The sequence below is a fragment of the Mustela nigripes genome, chromosome 9, assembly GCF_022355385.1.
Source record: "Mustela nigripes isolate SB6536 chromosome 9, MUSNIG.SB6536, whole genome shotgun sequence".
NCBI lineage: Eukaryota > Metazoa > Chordata > Mammalia > Carnivora > Mustelidae > Mustela > Mustela nigripes.
Window position 1 is genome coordinate 16,824,769 of NC_081565.1, and position 23,555 is coordinate 16,848,323.

The 23,555-nt window shown below is 49.0% G+C and overlaps 1 protein-coding gene across 3 annotated transcripts in view; it reads left to right on the forward strand.

Moving 5' to 3' along the window:
* The window catches only part of ASTN2 (astrotactin 2), an 858,139-nt gene that overhangs the window by 291,224 nt on the left and 543,360 nt on the right, over positions 1-23,555 (forward strand). For all 3 annotated transcript variants that reach the window (XM_059410933.1, XM_059410934.1, XM_059410936.1), the window contains one exon: positions 8,476-8,583. In XM_059410933.1, the coding sequence (XP_059266916.1) occupies positions 8,476-8,583 (108 nt within the window). The remainder of the gene's footprint in view (positions 1-8,475; positions 8,584-23,555) is intronic.

Below are 23,555 nucleotides of genomic sequence, written 5' to 3' on the forward strand. Positions count from 1 at the left end.
GCTAGATCATAAACATCTCAGATTGACTTACGTCTTTATTTTTTAAATTAAAATTTTTAAATTAATATATTTTTTATTACGCACACTCAGTGGAATCCACACTAAATAGCAAAATGTGTATAAATTTACACAAGTGGAATCTCGCGTTGCATTCTTTGCTGTATATTTTTTCCCTCAATGATGTATCATGGAGAGGTCTACACATCAATAAATATACATTTATGTCACTGTATTTAACAGCCTCATGTAAGTCTATTTTAAGAGTATACCATTTTTTAAAAATCAGTCCCCTAAAAATGGGCCTCTAGGTCATTTCCATTTTTTTCTGAAATAATTAACTATCATGTTTAATTATACCTTACCATAAGGATTTTATTAACCATAATGATCAATTTTACAAATTCAACATGAACCCCAAGAATATTTCCCAGTCCTCCTTCCTGGGGCATCAGGTAAACCAGAGTTGGCATCTGGGTCCTCCACTTGCTGGCCGTGTGACTGCAGATGAGGAGCATCGTGTCCTCAGCCTCTGGCTGGCACATTTGGAAGGATGGCGATGGGATAGTCACCTCTGGGCAAAGTGCCTGGCCTATAGCAACACCCCGTGACAGGTAGCGATTGTGGTCAGAGCCTCTTCAAGTGGTAGATGCATATGAACATCTGTGGTCTAGCCCTAGAGCTCAAAGCAATCATGAGTTGTGTGGTTTAGGGGGCGTGGGACGTTTTAGCCGCCTTTGTCTTCTTCCCACAACTGGCACCATTTGTATTCCCCGGACGGTTGGGGGTCAGATGGGTTTTTGCATTCCCAAGCTACATATTTCTCTATCTGGTGCAGTTCTGGGCAATCTAAAAATGCAATATCACTGTCACCAGCTCGAGGAAGACACGGAGCCTGAATAATTTAACATGTCACCACCATCCATCATGATACCAAGAGCGCGGGAGATGGAGTGTGGAGGGGTCGCTCTCCCAGGGACTGGCACAGCAGGCTTGTGGAAGGGCAGCACAGTCAGAGACGGTAGCTTTGCAAAGAAGAGCAATGAGTTAATTCTCACAGGGCCTGGAAAGACCAGGCACCCCCGATCCTGCTCTAGACTTTCCCATAATGTGACTTTCAATTTGTTCAGATGCCTTGATTTGCCCCAGAGCAAACCTATCATCAGGTCCTTTGTTTGCCATCAAATATCTCTCCCCTCTTGGGAAAGCCTCTAAATACCTCTGCATATCTTCATTTATTTATCAGTAAAATTGAAATGATTCTTATGTAGAGAGGGCTTTGCATCGTGCCTGGAATATCCTAATTGCTTCCTCCCCAGAAAGGAAGCTGCTGAAGCCAGGAAGGTTTTGCCTGCTGCATTCACTGTTGTAATCCTCAGTGTCTAGAACACTGGCACAGAGTGGGGTCACGGTCAGTAGTTGCGAGGTGAATGAATAAATGAATGAGGGAGTGCCGTGATTACTTGGGTAGGGATTGGAATGCCTCGATTCAGCCCTGGGCAGCATGGCTTTCTAAGTCCCTACTCTGTGTCCCACCGTGCCTTCTCGCTGTCTCTCACTGGTCCCAGGTTCCCCGTTCTACGGTTCTACCCCCAGTCTTGTGATGTTACAGAGGGCCTCTTTGTTTTAGCATTTTATTTGTTGGGGTAGCATTCATACAACATAAAATCAACCACGAACTATTTTAAAGTGCGTAATTCATTGTCATTTCCCACACTGACAAGTTTGTGTAACCACCACCTGCGTCTGGTTCCGAGACATTCCCATCACCCCCAAAGGAAACCGTACATTCATGGGCAATCACTCTCCACTCTTCTCCGCCATCGACCCAGCCCAGGCAGCCACTGCTTTTGGTCTCAATGGATTTACTCATTTTGGATGTTTTGCATAAATAGAAACATGTACAACATGACCTTTTGTGTCTGGCTTCTTTCCCTTAGCACGATGTCTGCAAGGTCCGTCCATGTTTAGCAGGTGTCAGCATTCCTTTAGGGCTGAGTAACATTGCCTCAATATGCCCTCGTGTGGCTACACCACATTTTGTTTTTCCGCACACAAGCTGATGAACATTTGTGTTGTTTCTACCCTTTGGCTAGTATAAATAGTGCTGTTATCAACGTTCGTGTGCACGGGTTTATTTGAAGGCCCTGTCTTCAGTTCTTTTACGGCATGCCTATGGGCAGAATTGCTGGGCCCCGTGGTGATTGTGGGGTTAGCTTCGTGAGGAGCTGTCAGACCAGTTCTCACAGTGGCTGTACCATTTGGTATCTCACCAGCCATGTAGGCGGGTTCCCGGTCCTCTACAGCTTCTCTAACACTTGGTATTTTCTTTCTTTCTTTTTTTTTTTTTTTTGATGATGGCCCACCTCCTGGCTATGTAATGATATCTCATTGTGGCTTGGGTTTGCATTTCCCTACAGACCAAAGACTTGTCTTTTCACGAGAGCACAGGGTTAGAGCATCACACGAAAGTCACTCAAAGCTGGGGACTCCGCCATTCGTCATTTGTGTGATCTCTGAGAAGCAGCATTGAGAACCTGCGGGTCGGCGTGCCCCGCAATAAAATCGAGGCGATGCTTCCCTCCTGGGCCCCTTGTGACGTGTAGACAGGCCACTGCATCTGAAGGGCCCTACGCAGTGCTCACCACACTAGAGAAGGGGCCTCGCCCGTCTACTTCAGGCTCCGTTCCGGATGGTTCAGGACCAGAGGACCGGGGCCCGCGGAACGAGGACGAAGGGCGTCTCCTCTCCTCTCCTCTTGCCCGTCTCGGGCCCTTCTCACATTCCCTCAGCCTGAAATGGAAAGACAGGAGGAGTCCTGTATAATTAATGGCTGCACTTTACTTCACTAAATCACCAATTTCATATTAAAATACTAGCAGAGGGGGCCCTTTTCTATCTGTCTGAATCATCTCCAAGTCCGTGTGTAATTGGCCTGTGGCCCTTTTGGACTAGATGGACGCCGAGAGACTATAGGACTTGGGTGCCTGCCACCTCCCCAGGATGTCACAGAAAGCGGAGAACCCCCCCTCCCCCATCCCCAGCAGCATTTCTTTTCTCCTGTGAAACTCAGGTAGACATCGAATGGATGAGGCCTGTGCCCTCACCATCACTTTTCTGGTGTTTATGCTCTTTACATACATTCTGTCATTTTCCTCATAGTGACCATGCAGGCTAAGGAGTATTGTCTCTCCTTTTAAAGATGAACTCAGAGAGGGTAGGTGCGCGCCCAAACTCACACAGCCAAGAAGTGAGACCTCAGATTAGGACTCAGGTCTGACCCCAGCACAGTCTCGTCTTTCTACACAAGGGCATTACTGCCATGGCTCATTGATGACACTCCTGTAGAGAACTGCTGGACCCCTAGGGGCCTGAAGATACAACCAATGGTTCTTCTTCTAGTGGAATCTGAGCTATCCCATTTTTTGCAATTCACATTTTTAAAAAAAGATGCAGTACTTTAGTGGGGTCTGTGACTTACTCATCTCTCTCTGTGCCCCGATCCTGGCCCTTAATTATGCTCCATGATACCCATGGTCCAATGTACCCAGAAGTGTGTTCCCTGATAGGCATTTGCTGCAGATAGTCTGGATTGAGGGGTGCTGGACGCCTAAAATACAGACTGCATTTTGAAAACCTGTCATGAAAAAAATTTATAAGGTATTTTAATGTGGATCATTTTTTGTGTGAATTACATATTAAAATGATAGTATTTTTAGTGTATTGGGTTAAATATAATATATTCTGAAAATTGGTTTTACCTATTTGTTTTTTCCCATTCCTTTTTTTTTTTTAAAGATTTATTTATTTATTTATTTGAGAGAGACTGAGAGCGTGAGCTCGAGCAGGGGAGGGGTGCAGAGGGAGAGAGAAAGGGGGGAGAATCTCAAGCAGGCTCCCTGCTGAGTGTGAACCCAATGTGGGGCTTGATCTCACAACCCTGAGATCATGATTTGAGCTGAAATCAAGAGTCAGACGCTTAACCCACGGAGCCACCCAGGTGCCCCTGTTTTTTTTCCCCTTCTCATGTGGCTGCTAGGACATTTAAAATGACATATGCAGCTTGCATTCTACTTCTGTCGGACAGGTTGGTGTAGCAGCAACCTCTCTGAGTTTCAGCTTCCACTCTGGAAATGGTTGCTTGCTACCTACAGGAAGGAGCTGAGGTCAAAAGCATGGGAGTGGAGAAGGACTGGAGAAGCCTTCATGGTAGTCAGGGGTGTGATGTCCATGTGCTTGGGCATGTGGAATGGTGGAGATGGCCCTAAGAACGAGTTAAGCCTGGGGGTGTCTGGGTGGCTCAGTGGGTTAAGCCTCTGCCTTTAGCTTAGCTTATGATCTAGGGTCCTGGGATCGAGCACCACATCAGGCTCTCTGCTCAGCTGGGAGCCTGCTTCCCCCACTCTCTCTCTGCCTGCCTCTCTGCCTACTTGTCATCTGTCTGCCAAATAAAGTTTCTAAAGATTAAAAAAAAGATCTAGCTAAGCCTGAATGGAGTTCCTACCAATAGTACAAGTACAGAGGTCCAAGCGAGGAGCTTCGAGAAGAGGAAAATGTTCCTTGGTTTTTTTTTTTTTTTTTTTGGTGGGGAGGCACATTACACACCTGCTAATCCTTGCAGGTGAAATCAAGCTTTGCCACTGCTCTGCCTATGTGCACACACATGCACACACGCACACACATGCGTGTGCACACACAGTGTCCCAGACTGTTTTAGCCACGAGGCCGGCTTTGCAGGGAAGCAGACCCGATTCTGTCTCCACTCCCTCGCTTCCCGCCTCACAGCAGCTCCAAGACGCAGCTTATTCATGTGGAAGACAAGGCACGTAATGCCTTCCTTACAGGCGTGGCTGTGGACATTCAGGGAGCTATCTGCATATTTTATTGTGCGCGGGTTTAGAGACCAAGGGAATAGACTCTACAGCCATTGCCGGGATGTGAATTGTGGTTCTGCTACTGACAAGCTGTGTGACCCTGGGCAAATTACTTAATTTCCTCATGTCTTCATTTCCTCATCCATTAAAAAGAGAATAAAAGTAGTAACCTCCTTCTTAGGGTTATTTAAGGATTAAACAAGTCGATTTGTGTAAGGGTTACAACAGTGCCTGGCAGAGAGAGTGTTAGGCAATGGTGAGCTTTTCTTTTCTTTCTTTCTTTTTTTTTCAATTGTGTTTGAAATGTCTGGTGACTTTCTCTCACCCCAGCTGGACTGTCCCACGAGGGAAAGGATCCTGTCTGAGTGCCTGTCATGTTCACCAGGGCAGGAGCATAGTAGGTCATTTGTTTGGGAGAGGAAGGAAAATGAGAAAGCGGGGAGAAAGGATTTCCTTGGAATGTTTTTGTTGTTGTTGTTGTTTTGTTTTTTTTTTTCAAAAGATTTTATTTATTTATTTGACAGAGAGAGAGATCACAAGTAGGCAGAGGCAGGCAGAGAGAGAGGAGGAAGCAGGCTCCCCCTGGAGCAGAGAGCCCGACGCGGGGCTCGATCCCAGGACCCCGAGATCATGACCCGAGCTGATGGCAGAGGCTCAACCCACGGAGCCACCCAGGCGCCCTCCTTGGAATGTTTTAATTAAGCGGGGGGTGGTGGAGATTGAAGGGGGTGTGGGGGAGTCTGAGGTAGACTCCTGCTAGGGATAGAACCTCCCCTTTGTCTCTGCTGCCCAAAACATAGTAGGAAGAATGACAGGTGCTCTCTGAGCATAAAGTAACGATTTTATCCAATGCCTTCCTTTTCCCCTTGGCCAAGAATTATGTGTAGATGAACAAAAATCCTCCCTTCCCAGTTCCATTCTGTTTCCTTCCTTCTCCCTCACTTCCTCCCCCTTCCTCCTCCCCTCCCCTCCCCTCCTCTCCCCCTTCCTTCTCTCTGTCCTTTTTCCCATAACAGTAGAATATGTTAATGGAAGTTTAAAAAGCCCTCCTGACCTTTGAGATCTTTGCTCTTTCCTTGTTTCCAGAATGTCCATGGGGCCTCGGCCAACACCACTTCAAAGCAGAGAGCCTTTAAAGAAAGAGCTGCATTTTGTAGAACCTGGAGTCTCCTGCTGTCTCCAGGCCCTACCCTCCATTGCTGGAGGTTGGGACAGGGGACAGGCCAAAGACACCTTCCAGGACAAAGATCAGACATTGTTGTCTCCTATACTTTCCCATCGATGGCAACACACTGTCTCAGGGAAGGGAGAGGGCGGTTATTAATCTTGCCATGTTACAGAGCATTACTCTGAGAGGCAGTGTCGAAAGTGGTTAAAAATTTGAACTTGGCTGTTGGTCATATGTGGATACTGAGTCCAACTTCACTCATTATTAGCAAATCCCTTTTGTTTTCTGAAACATGGGGGTTTCATCTATAAAATGGGCCACAGTATACTTCCCTCCAAGGGTGTGGGTTCCGAATGGGAGGATGAGAACTTGGTGCCCTGATGCTGAATGGACAGCCTGCCCTCCCTGAAGTTCCCTCTTGAGTTATTTCCAGGAAAGCACTTTGCATCCTAGAAAGCTCAAATGTGGAGCTGGACAGACTAGTCCTGAATCCCAATTTTAGGACTCATCAGCTGTGTGACTCTGCCCATGCGTGTCTTTGTGTCTTTATTATCTAGGTCGTTAATGGCACTTTTGCTCTGAGGATATCGTGATGAGGATTGTAGGCAGTAATGCATCGGCATCTTCTAGGCACGTAGCCCCTTGCTCAACGTGCTGCTGGAATGAAACAATGAAGGCACAATGACCATATTGCAGGCGGAGTGTCTGCACGTGGGATTTCTGTAGACTGAAGGCCCTCCCAGAGAAGTGGCATAGGGAACGCGTCTTTGAGTTGAGCCATGTTCCCCACTGATCTATGTTTGTCGTTTCCTCGGGTAGAATTTTCAATCATGTAATAGGTGGGTATGGGGCTTGATTCAGAAGATACAAAATATTTGGAGGGGAGAGTGGTCTCCCTCTCTGCCCTGCCTTCAACTACTTTTTCATCCAGCTTATCCGCTTCCGCCGTGAGTCTCCTCCCAAACACAGGCTATGGATGTCGACGTCAGTGTCCGAAGATCTGTACCCAAACCCAAGGCCCCCTGTTTGCCTGCCCACGATGCGCCCCACCATGCTCTGAAGCTCTCCCTGCACTGTCCCCTCTCTAGGGCCAAGACTTTACCAATGCTTTAATGCCTCTCTTCCCACATCCTGTGCTTTTTCATTAACAATAATTAAGTAAGTAAGTAAATAAATAAATGCACAGAGAAAATTAAAAAAAAAATATATATATATATATATTCCTCTCTGCAGAATTAACTGCTATTCATATTTTGGCATATTTCTTTCTGGCCTTTAATCTTGATCATTTTTGGAAGCCACTGTCCGTTGCGTGTCAGTGCGTCCCCTGTGGCCCCACATCCTGAGTGTGTCTCTGAACCCCCTGTCGCTCCCCTCTCTTTTCTATCCACGCTGCCCCCTGCCTCAGCCAGAGCCTCATGCCTCTCACCAAGGGATCCCTGAGCCTCCAGCTTCCTGCCCTCCACGGCACCCACTCTGAGGCGTGGGTGCCATTGTCCTGTCCTTCACGTTGTATGTGACTAACCAACACATCCTCTTGCCCTGGGACCCTTCGTGAGGCCCAAAAGCCGACCTCCGTGTGGCAGTGGAGCGTCGATCATGAGGCTCCCGGGGTCCTTCCCGTCATCTCTCTACTCGCTGTTCCCCCGCCCTTCCCCAGCCCACACGCCCCTTCCCCCCCGGGGTTGCTCAACTCTTACCTTTCCCTGGAACTCCATTCTCTGCCACCGTAGCCCCATTCATCCTTCCAGCCCTGACTTAAATCCCGCTTCCTTCATAAAACCTTCTCAGGTGCTCCATGTTGGGATGGATTGCTTTCCCCCATATTCTCAGCATCTCATTGTGGGGAAAAACATAACCATGAATTAGGTTAAAGCCTCCTTAGGATCCCATTTGTCTCCTGGACTAGCTTATGATCTGCCGGCTGGCAAGAACTGGGCTGTATCTATCTTTGTACCTCCAGTGTCTGGCTCTGGGCTTGGCATCCAGGAAGCACTTGCTTGAAATGTATGTGAAATTAAGTTGCCCGAAGTGTTTTCTTAGAGGCAGGCTCATCACTACTAAGTGACAATATAGCTATCAGTTAGTTAAGACCCACCACAAACCAGGTATTTTATGTATCCTATCTCCTTTTATCTTCATAGAAACCCTACAAAGTCAATAGTTATTGTCCCCATTTTATTAAGAGAGAACCCAGGGCTCAGCTAAAGAAGGTGTCCCCTCAAGGTCACAGAGCTCACGGCTGCCAGGCCATGGTTAGAACCCAGATCTGCCTCACCGCAGAGCCGACCTCCGTCCATAAATCATGCTAGCTCCTGTGTCACTTGGGATTTACAGAAAGAAGCCTGGGGATGGGGCTGCTGATCTTTGGGTCGGATGAGGGATTTAACAAGCTCCAGGAGGCTTACGTGACTAATGGGTTGCTCTTCCTTTCAGGGGGAATCAGCTTTGGGAGAACCAAGGGGACTTCCGGTTCAGAGGCAGACGATGAAACGCAGCTGACCTTCTATACGGAGCAGTACAGGAGTCGTCGCCGCAGCAAAGGTAAGGAGTCCTGGGGAAGGTTCCAGAACCAGTGTTTGTAGGAGGAAAGCCTGGAAAGCAGACTCCGTGCCCCGTGACAAACCTCAGCTTGTCCTCGACCCCGTCCCGATGCAGTTAACACAGTCTGGCATCCGAAACCCCCTCTAGACTCGCGTTGGTGGTTTATGGCCTCCCCTTCCGTTCTTTATTTGCTCTCCGTCCTACCTCCTTCCTCAACGGATTTGGGGAAGGTTTTTTTAAGTTTATGCAGTGAAAGGAAAAAAAAAAAATCCAGCACCGGAATGAAGTAAGTAAAGGAATCAGATGGAAAGTAAAATAGGAATAAGGAACATGATTCAAACCCAGGTTGGATCGATGCAGGGTGATCTCTGGCGTACTGTGGTGCGTCGTTCTTAGAAGGGGCTGGCCGTTTAAGGCAGAGCTTTAACAGTCAACGTGCAAAGGGAAATGGGCTCAGCGGAAAAACGTGCAGCATCTATGGGATAGAAGCATTTGTGCAGGAAACTCTTCTTACTGGCCACCAAGACCAGAGGGCAGGTTCTCCAGTAGGTTCCTCTAAAGGCGACTCCTTTTGATTTTCGTGAGAGTGTTTTCACCAGGTGAAATCCGTATCCTTCTCTCTTACAATGACCGGGTAAGGAGTCATCAGAAGCGGGTGCAGGACTCCATAAAGGGCTACGCCTTGGGGCTGAGGTCCACAGTTCTCTGATGATTGCATATACTCCGAAGGGAGAATAGAGCATATTTCAGGCAATCACCTGTGAATGTCGTTGCTCATCCCTGAGTATGGATGGGGAAACAGCTAGTTCAAGGTTGCAGTCTTGGAAGGGAACGGGGAGTGGGAGGTGGGGGGTAAAACATGTATTCCATGTCAGTGATTAACGAGAGCTCCGAGGGCTTAGACCATTGAAGGTTTAGACCCAGAAAGAAGTCAGGGTGCTCTGGCAAACATGAAGGCAATTCATCAAGACATGTGGCCCTCTCACCTCTGCACACATGGGGCTGAAGAAGTTCCTGGGGTAGGGAAGAGGGAAAGAATCACTCTTGTAGAACACTTCTGCGTGTGTTCCACGCATGCCTGGTGGACACTTAAAGGGCATCAGTCACATAGCTGCCCTGGGCCACTTTTGCTCTTGGGCAAGTTATCTACCTCCCCTACACCTCAATTTTATCATCTGTGAAATGGGCCTCATAATCGCCTCATATACTCAGGGATGGATTTTGGTTAAGCTATATAAAATATCTGCGATGCGGGCACCTGGGTGGCTCAGTCCGTTGAGCGTCCACCTCTTGGTTTCAGCTCAGGTCCTGATCTCAGGGCTTTGGGACTGAGCCCTGTGTGGGTCTCTGTGCTCAGCGGGGAGTCGGCTTGGGGACTCTCTCCCTTTGTCCCTCTCCCTACCCTCTTGTGTGCACTCTCTTCCTCTCTCTCTCAAATAAATAAATAAATCTTTAAAAAACTTGTCATGGCACCAGGTGCATACTAAGGGCAAATAAAATAGACCTTAGTAATGCCAATTCAGTTCTCGTTGTGGGTTTCCCTGTGTGCCCACTCCTGGTACCTTTCACTGAAAAGACCCTGTGCGGGGAGTAGCTCTTACGACCCATCAACTGGGAAAGTTCTGCAGCCTCTGCAGTGATTGGAACAATTGGGCCTGCCCCTCCCTCCTCCCCCAGCCTTGGCCCCCTGGTATCTGCTGCGTTGATTTCCAAGTTGGTGATAGATGATTCTTGACCTGTCTTCTCCCTCCCCAAGTCCAGCAGCCAGAATTAGAGCTGGGGAAGTTGGTAGATCTCCTCTGCAAGACTGGGCTGTTTACAGCTAATTGGAAAAACATCCATCACGGAGCACGCCCCTCGTAAATCGGAGCTAAACTTTGAAAAGAAAAGCAAAAGCAAGCCCCGGGACTCCAGATAAACGGTTTGGCCCGATGCCTCCAAAGGCTGCAGAAGGCCAGGCTGTGCTTCTTGGCTGAGTGGTGGGGGGAGTCAGGGCTGTGATGCATCCCCTCTCCCCGCTCTCCCCGCACCTCCCCCGACCTCCCTCCAGCTCTCCTGCCAGCTGAGTGCTGCTGCTTTGTCCCTCTGATTGTCCACAGGGCTGAGTCCTCCCTCTGCCTGTGGTTCCAGCCATGTCTTCCTCTTGCTTCTCAGGCCCCTGGGATGCTTGCTGGCCTGCTTGTTGCATGTTCTTGCTCTTGCTCCTGTTCCTGTCGTCTGCTTTTCCTCTCTCCTTCCCTTTCTCTCCTGCATCAGGGCTTCCTTCTCTTCAGTCTTCTCTTCCCTTTGTTCTCTTCCGCATTCACTCTTTCTTCTTCTCTCTTCCTTACCTTTGTCTCTCGTCCCCCGTTCCTACCGCTCCCTCCTCTTCTCGCCAACTGTTTCCCGGTGGATCCTTCCTTCCTCCCTCCCTCCTTCCCTCACGACTTCAAATATCTGTCAAGCCCCAACGGTGTGTCTGACACTCTTCTAGGCATTGGGGACACAAATCAAACAACAGTTTTTAACAGACTGATCCTTGTGGAGCTTGCATTGTATCAAAATATAAATATGTTAGATGGGGACAGATGCTCAGGAAGAACACTGCAGCAGGGAAGGGAGTTGAGAGAGTCCGAAGGAGCTTCCAGTTTCAACGCCCTTCGCATAGGCTCCTCTGCCCTCTTTTCAAGGTCACGGGAAAGCCTTCCCGACGCTGTGTGTGGTAGCGTCACGGTTATCAGTTCTGCTGGTGCTCGGGTTCTTTGTGCAGCACAGTGAATCCGGGGCCCCCTGCCTGTTTCTGCAGACACCACGGTCCTCCCCTCCAAGGGCTGTGACCCTTCCTTGCGGTTTCTTGTGTGTGTGAGAGAGTTGAAGCACCTTCAGCACTCCCTGCCCTCACGGGGAAAATGCACAACACAGAAGTGAGCTGGGGAAAGTTTGGGAGCCCGTGGGGGTGAGAGAGCCTTGGATCGGAGGAGTGAGAACTTGGTGCTTACAGGGAGCTGCCGGGGTTCCAGTCCCAGCCACGCCACCAACAAGCGGCGCCTTCTTGAACATGAACCTTAATCTCTCTGCACATCAGTGTCCTCCTCTGACAAGTGAGGCTAGGGAAATTTAAGCTCGAGGGGGTGTTGTGAGGTTTAAAATCAGTTCGTGTCATTCGAGCTCGCAGGCAGGGGTGAAGGAGCGAGACGAGATGTGTAGGTGGTAAAGGGAGCTAAGTGGCCCGGGAAGGAGCACTGGGACAGGTGTGTGGGCAGATCCCCAATCTGGGCCAGCGCTGTGGGACCCCATGCAAGTCCTTCCACCTGTCCAGGTGTTTGGTCTTTTCTCTGAGACCTGGGGGAGCCCACGTCTCTGAGGTCCCTTCTTCGTCATGCTGGTAGGACTGGCTGTGTATGTTCGAGAATCCCCTGTTCATGAAATGCACCCGGGCACCTGGCCTCACTTGCACCTTGTCTTCCCCCTCCCACATGCCTCTCTTCTTGCCTGGTTTTCTCTTTGGAGAGGTTGTCTGTCCCTCACCTTCGAGTGACTTCTGTCATCCCGTTGGCCTGTGCCTTCACCGCCAGGCCTGCCCGAGCTCTGCGTGCCAGCCCTCTCCCCGGCCTCTGCCACCGCCATCCCAGCAGCTCTTCTTTCCACAGGCTGCAGCAGCTCCCTGCAGACTCCCTGAGACCATGCAGGCCATCCGGACGGTCACAGGGAGAAGGTGCTAAAGTGCAATGAGGCCGGGGAAGAAAGAGCTAGAACATCCAGGAAGGGCACATCTCTACATACCAGGTGTTGGAAAAGTGTGACCTCAGAGCGTTGGGAATCCATATTCATTCACCCTCCCCCCTTCAGTTCCAGCTGCAAACAAGCCCGAATCTAGGGGTAGGCAGACTGCAATTAGGGTGTTAAACTGTTGCCACCTCTGAAGGATTCGGAAGGGGGTCCATACTGTGGGGTCATCTGATAGCATCAGGAGCTGTGGTTTCCAGTCCTGGATGGATTTGCCAGCAGTTCTCAGTATGACGTTGGCCATCACCTTGGCCAAGTCACTGCCTGTGTATGAGTCTTACCTCCCCCGTCGACAAGTAGAGGTTGAAAGGCGTGCTCAAAAGCAAGTCAGTGAAAGTCTTCCCGAGGGCCACAAGAGGTGCTGATAGTAGATATGTGGGAAGACAAAGTAGAACTCATTCTCTGGATGGTTCTGACTGTTCCAGCTTTGGGAAAAAGGAGAGAGAGAGGAATGCTTGAGAAATCTGGGAGGGCTTCCTGGAAGAGTGGGAACTGGAAGCTGACCTAGGGCTCAGCCCTGTCTTTGTTGCTGTGTATCCTTCCATGGGACAGGAGCCAGTAGTCTCCATAGTCTTGGTTTTAAAATGGGGTGGCCATAGCACCCCCTTGGGGTAACTGTGTGGATTAAATGGGACCATGCGCAGGTCCTTTGCAACTACAGTGCCTAGCATCGATCTCCCTCCACCATCACTGTCATCCCAGTCCCTGTCACCTCCATCCTTTGTCGCTACCCACTAAAATCCCCTTCTCAACCATCTCACTTACTGCATTCTAGCCCAGTCTCAACCCTGCAGCCAGAGTGACCATTTTAAAAATGTAAACAGGGGTCATGTTGCTTCTCTGCTTGGAAGTTTCAGTCCTTCCTTTTGCATTTCAGTGGATGTGTTGAGTGGTCAGTCGCCCATTTCCCCAGGGCTCTGTGTCCTCCTGCCACCCAGGCTTCTTCTCCAGCGCTCCCATACCTGTCCCACAAGAACTTCCGCAGACGTTCTTTCCTGGAATGCACTCTCCACCTCCTGTGCCCCTGCCCTCTGTTTCACTGTGACATCTCCACTAACACATAGCACGGCCTGTCTTCAGTCATGTCATCCCACCTTGATTTCTGTTTCACTCTACAGTAGCGGTTGTGATCTTACCCTTCTGCAGACTTCCTCATCATTGTAATTTACCAGCATGTTCTCTGGGGGGATGTTTGTATCCTCCAAAGAGCTGGAAGCATCACAAGGATAGGCACATGGCCATTTGTACCTAGATGTCCATCTCCAGCAACAAACACAGGGATGGGTCCAGGGTAGGCACTGGGCTAATATTTTTAAATGAATGGTTAACGAATGAATGAAAGAAAGTCCTGTCCCGGTGTCTTTATTATTATAAGTGCCCAGAGCACATGCTGCTTTTCTGTCTGCCCCTCATACCTTTGCTCACTCCATTTCCACTTGCAAGAACAGAGTCTGCACTCATTTCCTCTTCTCTTTTCTGCTCCTGGTGAGCAGAAATGAGGCCTCAGCCCTGTCTGTTCTTCCACTTCAAGGCCCTAGGGAAGAACGTGCCGGGTAGTGGGAGGAAGGCTTGAGTACTGAGATTGGAAACCCACTCTGTCTGGTTCTTTGAGCATACTTGGAGTTTGTGCAATTTGAAGGGATGTCACAAGTTCAGGAAGTTCCCCAGCAGAGAGGGATACACCCAGGGGTGAGGTAGAGCAAGGACATGGAGTAGGAGGAGAAGGAGAACATCTAATGGGGCTTTCCTACCTCGGTTTCTCTGTAGCATGTCCCACAAGAGACGTATAAGTGGCATCAGATTCAGCTCAATCTGGCTGTGAATCCTGGCTTTGCCCCATCCCCTTGGTGTGGCCATGGTGGGCTTTTCATTCCTGAGCACGTCCTTCTGTATAAAATAGAGCTGTCAACACCCACCTCCCAGAGGGAACAACTCCAGAGATGGGAGGTTCCAGGACTCTGAAATTCTCTTCTTTCTCCTGAAATTTCCCTTTCCTTGAAAGCATCCTGAGCCCAAAATTAAGTCAGCTGAAATTTCATTTTTGGCAATAGGAGCTCCTGGAAAGAGATTTGTGATACATTCTGAGACTCAACCCTGGCTTCCGTGAGTCTTGGGTTTTTTTTTTTTTTTTTTTTTTTTTTTCATAAGGGAACTGAGACAGTCATTCAAAGGCGTCTGGTATAGCCAGGTAGAACACCATGAGCAGAGAGCCATCGTAATCGATATGGCGAGTGGGCAAAAAGAGAGACAAAGAAACTAAGAAACAGAGTCTCTTTGGGTCTGGTAGGGTCTCCACAATCAAGAGTCAGCCACCTCTTTCTGTAAAGGGCTGATTCATACACATGGTCATCTTTGCAGGTCTTGTAGTTACTGTTGGAACTCCTCACCTCTGCCATTGTCCCTTGAAAGCTTCCAAAGATAACACGTAAATGGAGGAACATACATGTGTCCCAAGGAAATGTTGTTTCCAAAACAGATGTGGGTCCAGATTTCACCTGTGGTTCACAGTTTGCTGACTCCTGCCCCGAAACCTCCACACCATACAGGGGACCCTCATCCGTAGGACCGCTGCAAGAAGCATGAGCGAAATCTCACAATGCCTTGTGAAATGAATCTGATTTCATTTCATGCATGATCTTGCTACCTAAAGGAGTCTATTTGTCAAGCACAGAGGTCTGTGTATGGTCAAGGAAATAACCATTCAATCCATCACTTGTCTGGGCGCCGGCAGTTCTGCCCGTGTCCCACAGGATTAACTAATGAAGTAGCTGGAGATGATAGATTCCCGCTGGGCAGAATTTCACCTTTATGAATCAGAGGTAGGGGAAGTGTACTGAAGTCTGTAGCCTTACTGTAACTCGTTCAGTGACCCTTGTGAAGCATGTGCCCTCTGAGGGCCTCAGTTTCCCCATCTGTCAAACAAGGATACGGGCGCCTCTTGCCATCCAGTCTGAAGCTCATTGTAGTCTAACTCGTATTTATGGAATCAACAACCTTACTAAGCAGGATGCTGGGCATTGTGGGAAACGGGGTCCTGGGCCGCCAAGCCTCAAGGTGGTCATAAACTCCTGCGGGGGGTGCCGCGGTTCACACAGAGAAGCGGTGCTGATCAGGAGAAGCTAGTGTATAATAGGAGGTCCAGATGAGAAGGCCAGATGGCCTGTCCAGCCCCAGGCACAGTACTAAGCTGCAGACAGAGCTGCCACAGCTGCTGGATGATTCCAGCAGCGCAAGTACCCAGCGTGGGCCTCCCCGCCTAGCTCTGCGTGGGTGGCTCTGTGGCCTTGGGCTACTGTCTCTCCCTTTCTGAACCTTGCTCTTCTCATCCGCTGGTTGCCCAGCCAGTTTTAGAAACCCACATCTTCCTATTCCCAATCTCATGCATTTTCCTCTAGGCTTTGCCAATTAGCTCCCCAGCAGAGACCATGAGAGCACAAGTGCCCCCACCCTGGTTTTGCCTCTTTCTTTATTTTAGTTACTTGTTTTAATTCGGCAGTTCTTAAACTGAGAACTGAAAACTCTTGAATTGTTAACAAAACCTTGTGCTCATTGTATGGATGTATGATGTTTTTTCTTTGTGCTTCTCCCCAGCAACACAACACACACACACACACACACACACACACACACACGGTTTAATCCTCTTTTAGAGAAAGACGGCAGGCGAGGGAAAATTCAAGCCCTGTCTGCAGGAAAGGAGGCCTTTGGGATTGAGGGTAGGAGACTGCGCGGGCGGCGGTGGGAGGTGGGTGAGTGTGGTGTGGAGACTCTGGGGAATGGGCATGGGGTGGAGTGAAAGTTTGGCAGAACAGGACCTGCATCGTGTGATGGCAGAGGCTACGTGGTGCAGTGGGGAAGGGGGGTGGGAGGGGCATACATGGCAAGAACTGGGAAGAGCCTGAGTCTGTGGTTTAGGGAATAATGCAGATGGGCTGGAGACGGGAGCAGGAGACATGCCCTGAGGGCTGTGGTCCCCACTCCACTCCACCCTTTATCTGTCCTTTGCTATCAAACCACAGGATTTTTCTGGTCCTAAGGAAAGGACTTGTAACATTTTTAAAAATTTTTTATTTATTTATTTGACAGATAGAGATCACAAGTAGGCAGAGAGGCAGGCAGAGAGAGAAGGAGGAAACAGGCTCCCTGCTACGCAGAGAGCCCGATGTGGGGCTCAATCCCAGGACCCTGGGATCATGATCTGAGCCAAAGGCAGAGGCTTTAACCCACTGAGCCACCCAGGCGCCCCAGGACTTGTAACATTTTATGTAGGGAGAAACCAAAGCTCAGGAAAGGGAAGCATTTTCCTCAAGTTTACAATGTTGCCTTTTCAAATGGCAAAGCAAATGGGTCAACATTTTTATTGAATCCGGGCAAAGGGTCTATGGATGTTCCTTGTACCATTCCTCTCCTTGCCGCTTTTCCGTCAGCTTGAAATTCCTTCTAGACTAAAAGATGAAGTCAACAGTTGCCCTTGTAAGGTAATGGTAGGTAGGATTCTGAAACAGCAGGCAGGAGTCCAAATCCCTGCTCCGCTGTTGCCTAGCTGTGTGACTTAGGGAAAGGCACTTTCCTTCTCTGAGCCTGTTTGTCCTGCATAGAGGAGAACAAATCTAGTATTCATCCTTCTACTCTCCCTTAAGCTCGGCGTGAGGATTAGAGGAGATGATGTGTGCACAGGCCCTGTTTACTGAGAGGGCCTGCCTCGTGATCACTGCTCACTCAATGGTAACCAGTGAGGCACAGCAGAAAGACGTGATGGCCTTTTTTCCAATGTGCTGATCTGCACATCGGTCTTGCTTCTGGGAAAAACAAAACTAAACAGACACAAAAACAAGACTAAACATTTTCAGTAAGAACATAAATCTGATGGGGATGACTTCCTGGGGACGTCGGGATATGGGGTTTCCCTTTGCCATCCTCGCCCCTCGCCTCCGGTCAGCCCCTATGGCAGGCCCATCTGCGGGCTGCTCCCTCGAAGCCAGCCTTCAGGGCACATCCCTAGGACCTGCTGCTAGAAAAGGCCAGATAAACACCAAAAGACAGAAGGATTGGTATTTAATCATTCTCTAAGCCTTTGTAGCTAGAGTGACCTGGAAAGAAGGCCTCCGGTGCCCAGGCTGTGGAGGGAGGGAGTGGTGGCAGGGACGGGGGTTCGGTGCTCCTGGGATGCAGGGGATCCAGGACTGAGAAGCAAGGCTCCAAAGTCCGTATTTCTCTCAAGCCCATTGGCCCAGCGGGCCTCCTCCTCCCTGCCCAGCATGGAGCCTCCTAACGAGGATGGCATGACAAAGTCTCAGCTGGGGGCTCAGACGTGAGAGCTGGCCATCAGCGGTAGGATTGTCAGGTGATCCAGGACGTGGACATGGACACGGGGAAAGCAGGGACAGGTTAGGATGGGGTGGAAAGCCAGGAAGCGGGGTTGTTGGGTGAGCTGGGAGGGAAGTAGGAAGACAGAGACGGAGGAAGGAAGCACCAAGCAAAACTATACCATGACTACTAGAAGTTTCCCATCCCAAGTGTTTGCTTGTTTATGAGACTTGAGCAAGGTTTTGAGCCTCTGGTTCTTGTCTTTCAACAAGGGAGGCAAAACGTGATGCTCTCTACGTTCTTGTTGGCGATACCATGCTGAGTGTCCGTGGTAGAGATGTAGACAACCAGGAGGGAGGAAGAGGAGAAGAACAGAAGAAACGGCATGGGATTTCTTGAGCTCTGACTATGCCAGTCTGTGCTCCTGATATGCATCGTCCCATAGCTTCAGAACAGGACTGAGAAGGGAAGATTTTCCTCTTCATTTTACAGATAAGGATACTGAGTTCTAGACAGCCATGAAGGAAGGGGAGCTGGGATTTGAACGTAAGTAGTTTGGCTTCAAAATCCGGTCAGACCATTATGTGATTGAGGAGATGCGTGGAACGTACGTATCATAGTACCTGGAACAAGGTGTGTGCCAGGACAGGAGGTCAACACCCGCATCTGTGCTGGTGCAGAAAGCCTCATCAGATCCCAGACAGCTTTCTGGTTTCCACTCTAAGCCCTCCATGGATCACCTGCTCTGACAAGAGCAAGGGCCAGGAATCAGAGTGGTCAGAACCAGCTGAGGTGCTAGGAAGTGAGCTCAGTATGGAGGACAAAGGTGGTATCCGTGGGGAGCGACCTTCCCGGGCGCCGCCAACAATAAAGGTTCGGATATCAGGTCCAAGGAGGAAAACATGGTAGAACTTTAGTGCTCTATTCTAGCCATCCCATACCAATTTGTAAGAGCATCCTGTGCTTTTCATTCCCAACGCTGCTCTGAGTGAGGTCACATTGGTTGCTTATCATCAGCCACTGTAAAAGGATTCACACCATGGACATCAGCCAACACAGCAGTGCGAGCTTCCCCTTCCTCCTCAGAGAGCCCGTTGTTAAGCATTTACCAGCTCCCCATTGAGAAGAACTATCAGTAAGAAGGAAGAATTTAGGGGCACGTGGGTGGCTCAGTGAGTTAAAGCCTCTGCCTTAGGCTCAGGTCATGATCCCAGAATCCTGAGATCAAGCCCTGCATCAGGGTCTCTGCTCAGTAGGGAGCCTGCTTCCTCCTCTCTTTCTGCCTGTTTCTCTGCCTACTTGTGATCTCCGTCTGTCAAATAAACAAATAAAACACCTTTAAAAAAAAAAAAAAAAAAAGGAAGAATTTAGCCAGAGGCGGGGCGGTGAGGACCATGTTGTCAAAAGAGTCTAACTAAACCTTCAGATATTTTCCTAGGGGCCAGTGCACTGGGAGTCGGACAAAGCAAACCCCAAAGTCCAAGGGTCAGTGCCCTGGGTCTCTAATCAGAAATAGAGGACAGGGTCTGCTGGGGAGACGGAATGTTTAGGGTCCGAGCAGGAGGTTGGACCCTCTGGTGCTACCCACTCGAGGGAGGGACAGTCCTAGGACCTGGGCCAGGTCAGAGTCAACAGCAGGAGAGGCATCCTAAGCTGTGCGGTGAGAAAGGCTGTTGGAGCTACGTAGTTCTGTGACCCAGATGAATCTCAAAATCACTTGGAAAGATTTTTTAAAAGCACCATTTGCAAATAACACTTATCTCAGACCCATTACCTGGGAATGTCTAGTCAAGGGGTGTGAGTATCTGTATACAATCCTTTTTCAGCTTCTCATTTTCAGCCACAGTTGAGAAAACCAATCTACACTTTCCTTGACCTGTTAGCCGCCAGCACACACACCTGTTCCTCTTTGGGCATTGGGCCCCCATGGAATGCACCCCACACCCATCTTTCCCAGGCTGGGAACTTGAATAACAATTGTAGGAGGAAGGAGGAGACGCTCCAGCAACCATGTATCTGTCCAGTTCTGCGTTTGTGCCTGGTCCCTTGCTTAGTCATTCATCTTCCTACATGATCAGTTACTGCCCTGGTTTGTGAATGTAAAAGAATGAAACCAATACCAGGCAGAGTGATTTCTTCAAGGTCACAGAATCAAAATGACCTTTCAGGTCTGAGGCTTGTCCGCCATTTTGTTTGGCTCCCAAATCCCATGTCACCACACCCAAGTATCTGCCTCCAGGGAAATCTTGCCTCTTATGGTAACTGTTGCCCTGGTAGTTAGCTGTTTGTAATGTGCAGTAGGTGGATACCTTCTTCCGGAAGATTCTGGTAGCTCATGCAGGCTTTCTGGGGGAGATTCTAGTTTCCCTCATGGAAGGATGAGACTGGGAGTTTGGACTTCTCTTCCTGAAAGAACAGTCAAATGCAGAAACCTCGCTTTGATCTACACCAGAGTTTGGCCCTATTTAGGGAGACATTAGAGAAGAGAAAATTATGCATTCAGAATTGTTACGGGCTACGAAGCCTTCTGTCTGATGTCTCTCTTTTCTACCTTCTCTCACACCTCAGAAGAAATAGACATTGTTTTTTTGTTGATGGGTTTCTTTTTTTCTTTTAATGATTCCTCCCTCCCAGACTACATCTCCCAAAACCCCCAGAAACATCAAGTATGCCAAACATCATGTTGGCAAAGGAGGGGGTCCTTGAATGCAGAAAGGGAGGCAGACAACTTCCAACCTCTTCCCCCCAACAATCCAGCGATGGTCCCTGAAATATTGTTTAAACTGTTCTCTGTTCTCCTCCTCCCTTGTGATGCCAACCAGCTCAGCACCTGACAGCCCAGCCCTGCATCGAAGGGAGGGAGACGGCTGTCAGGAATCAAATGGGAGACCAAAGGCGATAAAGCAAACATGTCGTTTTTAGTTGCTTACACTAGCGAGAAGGAATAATCAGTCTCTCTTGCTTTCTTGTTTTTCAACTAGGCTCAGCAGGATTTCCCCCCCTTTTCCTTACAGTAAAAGATTGTGACTCTCTGCTTCCCGCCCCAAGCACCAACACTCTGTCATCCCCGTTTTTTTTTTTTTTTTGCAATCCTCTGGGATGGCCAAGATTCTCTTACCTTTGCAAAACTTTTTCCCAGATAAAGAGGTGAACGTGCCGGTCGTGACTGCCCGCTGTGTGTCGGGTGCATTGCAAGAGGTTTGCACGCGTGACCTTATTCAGTCCTGGCTCTCACTTTGGGTGATCTTGGACAAATTGGTTTACTTTCCAGGTCTTGGTTTCTTTCCTCTCAAAAATGAAGGTTATAATCCCACTTTACAGGATTTATATGATTACTAAGCAGAAGTGCGTGTCACTAGAGTCTAAGAAATATGAATGAAGATAGTGAGGAAAAAAGATTGGGAAGGGATCAAGAGAAACATCGAATGCCAAGTTCACTCATTTTAGTCCCTCATTTAATCCACTAACATTGACTACGTACCTAATTCTGGTGAGAATCCAGGCTAAGAACCAGGTATATAATGGCAAATAGACCCATGGCGTGACCACCTTCGTGAATCCTCCAGTCTTGCAAGGAAGAAAGGGGGAGGAAGAGACTATTTCCCAAGTAAACACACAAATGAATATATCATTTCAAATGTTGAGAATTGCCTTTGAAAAAGAAAAGAGAGGGGGAGCTAAGATAATGGGGAAATTGGTGGAAGGCTAAAAGGCCTCCTTGAAGAACCCATATTAAAGCTTCTACTTGAGGGATGAATGCATGGGGGTGGCCAGGTGCTGAATGAACGCATCCCTCTGTGAGCCAGAGAGAACCTGCACTTGAACCTACGTGAAATGGGGAGCCCAAGACGGCTTTTGAAGAAGAGAGAACCATTATCCTGTGTCCGTTTTAACAAAGTCAGTCCACAGTGGAAGAAGAACCGGAAGGAAGACAGACTAGAGGCGGTAGACCCGTTGGGAGGCTGTTGAGGGAGCTCACTGGGAATCCGTGGGAAGGGCTGTCTATCGGGGACATGTGGAAACCCAGTGAGAACCCCATGGCTGTCTGGCTCTGACTAGGTGAGCCGGGGAGGATTGCGGACGACAAGCGTGGGATTCTGGCATAGGGGTTAGAGGGAGAATCACAGAGCTAGGGAAGGGCAGGGCAGCAGACCTTCAGGAGAGAAGGGGATAAGCTTGGTGTTAGAGCTGCTGCCTTGGAGGTGCCTGTAGGACTACCAGACCAAGACCTTGCTAGCCAGCTCTGAGCACAGCAGAGCACTCACTAGGAAAGGAAAGAAGACCTCCACACTCCATGGCTGTGTATTCACTCTCTCCTTCTGTGTGATGCATTGCCACAAACATGGCAGCTCCAAGCAACACACATTTATTGTCTCACAGTGGTTCTGTAGGCCAGACGTCTTGTAAGGTCAAAACTGGGTTCTCTGCTCAGGCTCTGATACCCAGGAGTCAGCTGGGGCTTTCCTCAGCTGAGGGCCCTCTTCCAAAAGCACGGGATTGTTGGCAGAAGTCCTTTCCTGCTGCTATCTGATGGACATGCCTGTTTCCGCTGCTGCTGTCAGCCAGGGACCCTCCCAGGGCTCAGAGGCACATTCTGGCCCTTTATTGTGGTCCTATGGGGCAGCTCTCTGCATGACTGTTGGCTTCTTCAAGGCCTGCAGGAAGGCATCTCTTAGGATTAGACTCTCTTCTTTCAAGGCTCCAGTTTCTTTTCTTTTTAGAGAAAGAAAGAAGGGGGGAAGTGCATGTGAGCACATGAGAGCAAGAGGGGAGGGGCAGAGGGAGAAAGAGAATCTTAAGCAGGCTCCACGCCCAGCACAGAGCCCAATGTGGAGCTCAATCTCATGACCCTGAGATCATGACCTGAGCTGAAACCAAGAGCTTGACGCTCAACCAAATGAGCCACCCAGGTGCCCCAGCCTCAGTCTGGTTTTTGGGCTCGTTTTATTTGGCTGGACCCATCCAGGGTAAATTCCTTGATGGCAATTTACAGTCAACTGATTTGGTTCGTTAACTACATCTGATAAATCCCTTCACTTTTGTCAGATAACAGGTCACGTAATCTGGAAGAGGTATCACATCATATTCACAATCCCACCTGCATTCAAGAGGAGGGGAATGTACAGTGTGTTTAGGGGGTGGCAATCTCCGGGCCATTTTAGATTTGAAGCCGCCACTGGGTGATCAATGAAGTCATGGCAGGAAGAGACTATCCTAGGAGAAGGTGCAAACCAGAAACTGAAAAGGCCCAGGGCGCTCCCCTCAGTCATGTGTCCTGGTTTGAAAATGTTCTTCAGTCAGTATCCCAGGTACAGTCAAACCCCTAGGTGCTCCATGAGAAGGAAGCAGATGCCCCAGGTCAGAGCTGTTTGATAAGAGCAGCTTCGAGGCTGCAGGCCGTAGGGATTTGGGAGAGATCGGTAATTAGCTCAAGACGCATGACTCCGTACAGTACCCTAGGTCACTGACTCATACCCGTTCTGGGTTGGACTGGTGAAGGATGTCTCCTCCATGGCTTCCACTGAGCAAATCTGCTAACTATATTCTTCTTCTAATTACAGTAGATTTTAGAAAAAAAATGGCATCAACCACAGCTCTTGCACTCAAGTGTTGGGGGAACCTTGGGCAAGTCTTTTTGGCTTTTTGGCTTTCCATCCATTCAGCTGGGATATGGTTTTTGAATACATTTGAATAAATTATATATGAGGCCTTTTGAAGCTATGAAATTCTGTCCTTTTTTATGATATATACTAACTGAATTTTATTTTTATTACTATTTCTAAAATTTGTTATTAATGTATAATGTATTGTTTGCCCCAGGGGTGCATGTCTGGGAATCGTCAAGCTTACACATTTCACTGCAGTCACCATAGCGTATACCCTCCCCAGTGTGCATCACC